The following is an 8541-nucleotide window of genomic DNA, read 5'->3' on the forward strand; positions in this document are numbered from 1 at the left end:
AATAATCTTTGTGCATGTTTTCAGATAGGGAGTCCAACAAATTAAAAATACACCAAGAAGTATCCTTCAAAAATATACTCCAAAACTATTCATTAAAGTAAAAAATAAATAAAACAATTCATTAGGAATTACAAGGATAAACTTCTATGCCATTGACCTTGAACTCAAGCCTATATCTCATTAAATGTGAATCTGTGTAGGGACTTTAAACTACATGCAGAGAAAACAACTGTCTACAACAGCCACCATTTAGAGAAATAATTTAAGTTGATAAAAAGTGCAACAGAGAAAAAGGACCAACATCTGTCAGAGTCATTTGTTTGTTTGTTTGTTTTGTTTTTACCAGAACATTGGACACAAAGTATTTCCAAGAAGAATATACTGCCTTATAGAGGCCTACTCTGTCGTGTTATTGAGTTGAAGGAGAGTATTTATACATCATGTAGGTGCAAGGCTATCAGAAAACAGCGTCAATGAAAAAAGTTTATGCCTGCACACCTACTCCATGTCACAAAAGTTTATTAAACGTTTCGATACTTCGTGGACATGGAGTAGCCGAAGTGTGCACGCGTTACCTTTTTTCATTAGTGATAGTTCTTTTGCACTAATTTACGTCTTCATGTTCAATGTTTTATAATATTTCTGTAAAATGCTGTGGTGTTTTACAAGTCAAAGGTTGGATCACAATCCTCGTCTTTCACACTTGCTTTTCACTGCAGGGTCAGGGTGTCGCTGCAACATGAGGGATGAAGAGGAATTTGCACCTGGGCCACTTTGAAGCAGGTGGCAGTGACTGTCAGGTCAGTATACTCCAAACTGCATATGAGGGTGTGTGATTGACAGCTTCCCAATCGGATAGAAAGCGGTGTGGGGGAAATTAAGCCTAATTGTTTCTAAAAGGTTGTAGGCAGAAACGATCAAGACCAAGCTGCTGTGAGGAGACAGCAGTTGAAAAATCCTGTCAGTTACTTTCTTTTCATTTCACCGGTTTGTTCTGTAGCTGCATGTTAGGCTACCTCATCGCCTAAAAGGAGAGAAGCTATATTTGATCCCTTCAGGAGTGAGAAATTTAAAATCTATAGAGCTAAATGCATTGAACGCACGTGAATGAATTCCCAATAATTAACTCACAAAAATGCACGGAAACTGAGAAAAAACAACAAAAAACAATGAATGCATCATCAATTCGTGATTTCCGGCGGTTGGTTAATGAATAGCCTAGTTGCTTGTGATCATATTTACTGTAAGATTATCAATATTTGAGACAATTCCATTGAAACAGAGCTTTTTAATTGATCTTCACGGGTTTTCAGTTTGCATAGCGTTTGTTTTTAAAATAGGATGATGAATAACATTTATGCATATAAAGACATATAAGCTTAGTGTGGCCTAATAAATAGTTGACTTAAAAGTAGAGCACCACTCAAGATGTAGAAGAAAAAGGCCTAAGTTGTGGTGCAAAATAAACAACAGGCTATTGTTTAAACACGTGAAAACCATCACATATACAAGGTAGATATATCATTTTACGACACAGGGTTATAACGAGATGAAGTAGGCATATAGTCTATTTGTCTGTTTCTATTTTATAACTTTAAAATCTTGTTTGATTTGTGAGTTTATTACACACATAACCAGGGTGATGAATACATTAGGCCAGTTATCAGTTACATGATATGAAATTGCCGAGAGAAAGATTTTCTATTCTTGATTCAGGCGACTTAAACGTGTATCTTAAAGCAAAATAGCCTGTTATTGATTGTTAAAATATTACATTTGTTATAGGCCAATAGCCTAAATAAAAAGACCTTGTGGATGGTCGTGTCCCTTGTTGTAGGCCTACTTGTTTCGTAACTCTAGTAGGCTTGAAATTGAAATCTTGAAATTGGGCAGATTATAACTCAATAATAAAATCAGAAAGTATTAATTCAGAAATAGCTAGACAATCAAAACCAACTGTATTCTACATAAGATTTTGTCAAATGGACATTTTTGCAGTGTAATTTGGTGATTAAACCGTTAACTACAACGACATTTAAAGGAGACATTTTACAATAGCCTACCATTAACTTTCTCAAATGTTGCGTCTCTCTTGTAGCTCCACCACAAAAAGACGCAAATACAACCTATTATGAAAGAAAGGATCCAGGCAGGAAGCCTGGGTGTTCATAATCCTTCTATTTTTGTAGAAATAATTGAAAACTTTCAGTTCAGTTGAGAAAAAGCATAATTCGGCTCTACAACGTGTCAGATGATGTCAAAGATCAGTTTAGGTCAGAAAGAAGAGCAACTGCAATTTCAGAGTTTCTTTTCAAGTCCGAGCTTTGATCTGGAATGGGTTACTTTCTGTTGAGTAATATTAACAACAATCTGTTACTGGTGCGTAATTGATTAGTATGTGTAGCCTAACAGGGAGGCAAATAAAATATAATTTCTGTGGTTGTCTCCCCTTTTTTGTTAGATTTCAAAATCATTCAGCATATGGTTTACAGTCAGATCCTAATTAAGAAATACATTAAGTATGTCCAAACACTAAACCTACATTTTGAAAAAAATAACGGGGAGACGCTGAGGTGGGGTTCCTGTACACCGATGTGGGTGTTTGCATTTCAATGATTGGAGGTTGAAAGGGAGAAACAGCCGCGATATGTCCCTCTATATCAGATATCTCCTCATGCAGGTATGAAAGGAAGTTATGTGGGACGGTCCACTCCTCAGTATCCCTCTCTGCCCTCAAAGCCTCAGAGCAGCCAATGAGGAGCATCATTGCCGCTGGTGATGGCCTCGGGTGGCGTGTATACCTGCATCAAGGAGATCAGATTTTAGGATATATAGGCGCCGTTCTGTTTTTACCATATAGAGAATATGGGACAATGATCAACCAAAACCAGCCTGTATTCATGCTGAGGCGTCACATATACACGCTTTGGAAAAGCCGTGTCTATTGTACCAGCCTGTTATCGGGTTGACCAAAACCCTACATATAGCCTACATGGGTGTTGGGGGCGCATACGCGCGTAAAAGCGCAGCGTCACTGCACAGAGCTGTTGTGTCTACATAAATGACACTTCTGTTATTTTGGATCTTTGGTACTTTAATTGTCCGTCTATCATTGTGTATATAGACCTAAGTAGCATCTCTGCTGTAACAATCGTGATTTATTGGCCGTCTGTCTTTCTTTTTTTATTCCTGAGATACAGCATCCCACAGACCGAATTAAGCGCCTGAAAAGAGATGTATGTACGGGCTGCTCCTTACTGACCCCGACTTAACATTCGGGCTGTTCCTGAAGACCTAATAACTAAAAGCTAAAAGTCCTCCCGTAATACTTCAATTCCAGTATTAGGCCTTAAGTATTTTACTGTTTAAAAAGGACTTTGCTTGGTATCTGCCAGCAACCCAAAATGAGAACCTTTTCTTTCCGTCTTTGACTTAAATTTAGGCGCAGTGACATGGGCCTCCTTAACCCCGGAATACTCCTCTCCTTGTGTTGACATGCAGCCCTAAAGGTAGCTGTCAGTTTGCCCTGTCCGGGACTCACAGAGCTATTCATCATTGTTTGACAGGTGTGTTTGGGAAGAAAGTCATTGTGGCCCAGATGATAGCTGCAGTGTATCGGTGTATAGCACGAACATCATAGGGATGTTTGTGGAGAAAAAGCTAAAGGCAGTTTCGATCATAATAAACCCGCTTTATCTGCCACAATGCGGTGGAAGAAAGCTGGTATAGAAAATAAATGGATAGATAAACGCGTTTCTATTTACTGCATATTTGTCCATTCCTGTTTATTACATTATTTTTGCTCCCCAAACACAAAACGCCTGCCTAAACAAGTCTGCTAATGACAAAATCACAATTAAGGTATTTATGAGCCATTTCAGTCTTACATGTAGGCCAAATTTAACTAATTTAAACTTTGAGATTAGATCAAAAAGGAAGCAACATCGTGTTTGTTTCCCTTTTAAAAGAAAGCAGGGCTTGTAAAAAAAAAAGAGGTTCTAGCAGAACTATTGTCTTAAGCACTAAGTAACAGTGAATGTGTATCTTCATGTATTTTTTCCCCTATAACCAATCAGTCACTGAATGTCAAATTAGAGTTAGGTTAATTTGTAGTGCATCGTTCAATCTCTGTTATTGTTATCCAAACATAAAACATATCTGTCCCAATATAAAACTTATACTAATAAAACTGTATCCAAATGATGGTAATGCCTGATATGTTTTAATGTGTTTCGATCTAAACAGTCATTCAACACAAATAACACATGTACATTTAAATTTGACGTCGGTGCTTTAGCCTGCTTCCTGCCACACGATCACTTCCAGGCCAATGACACAAGAAAAACGCCTCCTTTCAGTCTCACACTGTACATGTCCACAATATAATGCTTTTTTTTTTTACATTGAAGTAATGTAACGTATATGTTCAAAAGTGCTGAAATATCTTACCTTTACAAACACAGCAAGAAAAAAAACACAACCTGTAACAGAGACACTTATATGAATAGTCAATGGAATATGCCTATATCCAATCACTGCAGAGGTAGGAAGGCGCATTTAAAATATCAACCAACATACGGTGATATTTTCAGTCTATTCAGGCCGCCGGTTCCCAAAGTGGGGTCCGGGGGACTTCAGATGTCCTTGAGGGGCTCCCGAGCAAAGAGAGGAATACTTTAATGTTATAACTGTGTCACTCCTCAGAGGTTAACATATTGACATTTTATAAGGAGGTCCAGTCTCCCCAACCACCTACAGTTCAGACTGTTCTGATCTTCGAGACAGACTCTTACTAAATGATAGGAGTCTTTTTAAAGTGTTTCAGGATGTGAACAAAATATATGAAAAAGTTTGGGAACCCAACCCATGGTCTGGGCTGCACAACACGATGAGGCAGTTTAATCAGAGACGCTGAGCAGATTAACAGCCCCTCAGGTCTCCTCCTCTTGTCATAAAAAAAACACATAGTTTGATTTCCCGGAAGCAAAATAATATAAAAATAAAATAAAATGAATAAATACAGCCACCGAGTTCTCACTGATTCCCCGCACATGCAGAGAGTGTCCATGCAGGGAGGCAGTAGGCGTAAGGGTAATAGTAGGATGGCTGGAGAGAGAGCAGCGGGGGCCGAAGGATCTCTCCCGGGCTGTACTGTCTCTGGTCGTCCCGCACCAAAACTTTCACCGCCACCTTCTTGGCGGCCGGGGTTGACGCCATCAGGTCGGCGGCCATCTGGCGGCGTTTCGTCTTGTACCGGCGGTTCTGGAACCAGATCTTGACTTGAGTCTCTGTGAGCTTCAGGGAGGCCGCCAGGTCTGCCCGCTCCGGCCCGGACAGGTACCGCTGGTGGTTGAAGCGGCGCTCCAGCTCGAAGACCTGCGCATGAGAGAATGCGGCCCTGGAACGCTTTTTCCGCTGTTTGGGCTGCTCCAGGCTCTTCTCGTCCAGGGTGCTGGAGTCTGTGAGAGGGGAACACGCAGATGCAACATGCAAGTGAATTCCTGTATTTGTTTATTTTAATACAGCTGGAATCACGTGTGCTGGTTTCATGAGAGCTGTTGCCTGATTTTTTTGGTTGTGACTGATTAACACAACAAGGAAATATCCTACTTCAAAGTTTGCACACTTACACAGAAGGGTATTTCTACTTTCTGTTTTTGCAAGTTGTGAACTGCTATGCATTTATCGAAGGTCGCTAGACGCAGTAGTAATGTTCAAATTAAAAGTGGAAAATGTCTGATCAGACCTAAACATTACAGCTAGTTGGAGTTTATTTCCTCAAAATAGGCTTCAATGAACTGCTTGTTTCTGATAGTGTATGACTTTTGTCAAAGTTAAATCATGCCAATGCAGAATAAATTAACTTAAAGCCCCGATGACTCATATAAATCCATAACTGTTAGTGCTACAGTGATAAAAATGTGACCGTGAGCCAGGGTATGCAATAACAATCGTGCGTAAAACTACAATTCGTGCGTAAAAGTTAGCAAGACGCGAAGAGATTTTGCAAGTAAGCCTGATATCCTAATGAGAGGATTTGTTATGATTCTGTAGTATACCGGCTGTGTTAAACTACAGTATTAAAATGGTTATTGGCTCCTTAAGACGTGTCTGTTTTAAATCCAGAAGTTGCACTAAGTCGCTGTGCTTTTATTTAAATGAGAGAGCCACACTTAATTTTTGTCTTGTGTACAGCTGCACATTAGCCTAGTCTTTCTGTCCGACTTACCCGTAGCATTGTTAGGCTCACTGTCGCTCTTTGCGTTTTCCGCAGTCGCAGACTCATGGTCCGTCTCCTCCAGCAAACTTTCTTCCGGCACATCCGAAGCAGGGTCCCCGTCCTTCTCCGACTTGCACACGGGCGGAATCTTGCTGTCGTTGTCGTCGCTGAGTCCCGAGTCCGAGTCGTAGCTTTTCTGGTCCGTCGGCACACAAGCCTCCCCATCACCTCTCCGAGACCCGCCGTTCATCTCCCCAAATATTTTCCAGCACGCCGTCTTGGAGAAGCACATGTCCAAATCTGGCAAGTGTCTGCTATCGTCCTTTTTGTTCAGGATGGCTTGGATTGAGAAAGGCATCAGCGAGTTGCCACGAACGGCCATTTTCCGCCCCCCAAAAGCGAAGTCTGCTCGGTTCTTCAAGTTGAGTAATTAACCGGCCCGGATAGTGGAGAAAATATCAGTTCATCCACATTTTAGGCTACTCCCTCCGTGGAGCACTGCTGTCTCTTAACTTTCTTCCCTCCAGTGTTGGTTCCTGGTCGCATCCCCGCGGGAGAAGCCGTGGAAAGTTTCTGCTACATCCGCAGGCACGATGCTTCTCCTCCGCATAGCTCAGCCATCAGCTCGGGCTCCCTCCAGTCTCCGGCCCTTTTCACCCAATTTTTTTCATCCACCCTTACCTGTGACTGACAGGCACTTCTCGTCGCCTCCTATTGGCCCGGAGAGGAGGAAAGCCGTTTCACGATTGGCCACTGTAAACGACGTCATGCTGCTTTCAACCGGGTGGGAAAAAGTTCAAGAAAAGTTGGGTCGAAGTTTTTTTTACTACAGGCTAAACTGACTTGCAGGTTGCATCCACACACATTTATTATAACTGAAACTTAATCCAAAAGCAGGGGAGCAAACTGTATCCTCGTGGTTTCTGATAACAAAATAGTTTATTGATTTTGATGAATTGTTTAAGATTAATTTAGCTAGTGCCTACTTTGCTGTGCTGATAATGTTTTAAACTAATGCAACCAGAAAAAAAACAAAGTCCCGCGCGTAAAAAGTCCGAGTTCACAAGAAAGCAGATTTCAGCAGTACCAGTCGAAAATAAAACGGGAAAGTCGTCTCTCACATTTTCCCTGCTTCACTTGAAGGCATCATCAGGACAATAAATTCGTAGGATATGCCATCTTTTTAAAACTTAACTCTTCATCACCCATACAGGTTTGTCGGGAGCCCGGTGACGCCTTATGTGACGTTTTTTTTTCTTTGGTGACATTTTGGGCACCGACCAACGCCTGGCAGGTTGATACCGATTCAATCTGTCTACGTTTTATTAAACATTTAAATCGATGTGCTCATTTTTGTTATTTCCTTGGCAAGCCTGCATCATGATTCGCCATGACCAGGTAGGCCTCAGCTTGTGCGCAAACCAATTCTTGCATTTTATAAATATAATTTTAAAAACAAGTAGGCTACATTGACCTACTGTTCACACTATATATGGTCTTTATACACGTACGCTCTAAACAGTGTTTCATTAAACTAAATGAGTGATAATCGGTTATAGGGTACTTACATCGGCTATTCGTTGTAGCACCACTCAGCTTTTGCAATGCCCCATAAACACTGATGTCTATTTCTGATTCTGAAATAAGTGACACAGGAAACAACTACTGAAATTATCTCGTTTTATTAGCAGAATATTTGACTCGTTAAAAAAGTCCATTTGTATGTGAGAAATTAATTTTCAGACTGTCATTTTATTGCAGCATAAAAGGAAATCTTGTTTGTTTTCTATTACCTACCTGATCTTGCTCCTCTCTTCATTTAGCTGAAAATGAACATTATTAAGGGTTAGTATTGTTAATTAAATATGAAGTGTGGAAACCAGCTCTGTCTCAGGGTTTAAGTGGACAAACATCTGTCGCTGCAGATCCGGATCGTGACCTCTGCCGTGTTTCACGTCTCCGGTCAACAGAGCAGATCTCACAGCTTTTCTCCTGCTTTCATTTACCAACCAATAAAAATACAAATACTTCTTTGGATTTTATTTTGGTAGATAACTTAAACAATTAGATTTTACCCGACCAAACACCCGCAAGGGGAGATATTTTATTAAGGTGATATAACGCAGCTATTAATTGATTACACTCCTGTCATGCTGAGCTATAGGCTAATAAAAAGGGTGCTGAGGCTTTGAGGCATCCATATCCTGCAGCCTAATACACTTTATTTTCTTTTATTCCTTATAATTAGATGTTTCCGTGGCATTGTTGCATCTGATTTATCAGTCTTCATTAATTTAACCAGCATCAATAAATAACCCTGA

General features: G+C 40.5%; 1 protein-coding gene across 1 annotated transcript; it reads right to left on the minus strand.

The window, feature by feature from the left end:
• Positions 1-4200: 4200 nt before the first annotated feature.
• On the minus strand, positions 4201-6861 carry nkx3-2 (NK3 homeobox 2). Its single transcript, XM_038698588.1, has 2 exons — positions 6230-6861; positions 4201-5459 (listed from the first exon to the last, which is right to left on the minus strand). Exons 1-2 carry the CDS (start codon positions 6600-6602, stop codon positions 5035-5037), a joined length of 798 nt encoding a protein of 265 aa, XP_038554516.1. The 5' UTR covers positions 6603-6861; the 3' UTR covers positions 4201-5034.
• Between the last annotated feature and the right edge of the window lie 1680 nt (positions 6862-8541).

This window comes from Micropterus salmoides, unplaced genomic scaffold, assembly GCF_014851395.1.
Source record: "Micropterus salmoides isolate LMB-PRFRI ecotype aquatic unplaced genomic scaffold, ASM1485139v1 Ms_hic_scaffold_5, whole genome shotgun sequence".
NCBI lineage: Eukaryota > Metazoa > Chordata > Actinopteri > Centrarchiformes > Centrarchidae > Micropterus > Micropterus salmoides.

Coding starts and splice junctions, on each gene's coding strand:
- nkx3-2 (XM_038698588.1), bottom strand. CDS start 6,602: ATGGCCGTTCGTGGCAACTCGCTGATGCCTTTCTCAATCCAAGCCATC. Junction 5,460..6,229: donor TGAGCCTAACAATGCTACGG/GTAAGTCGGACA, acceptor CCCCTCTCACAG/ACTCCAGCACCCTGGACGAG.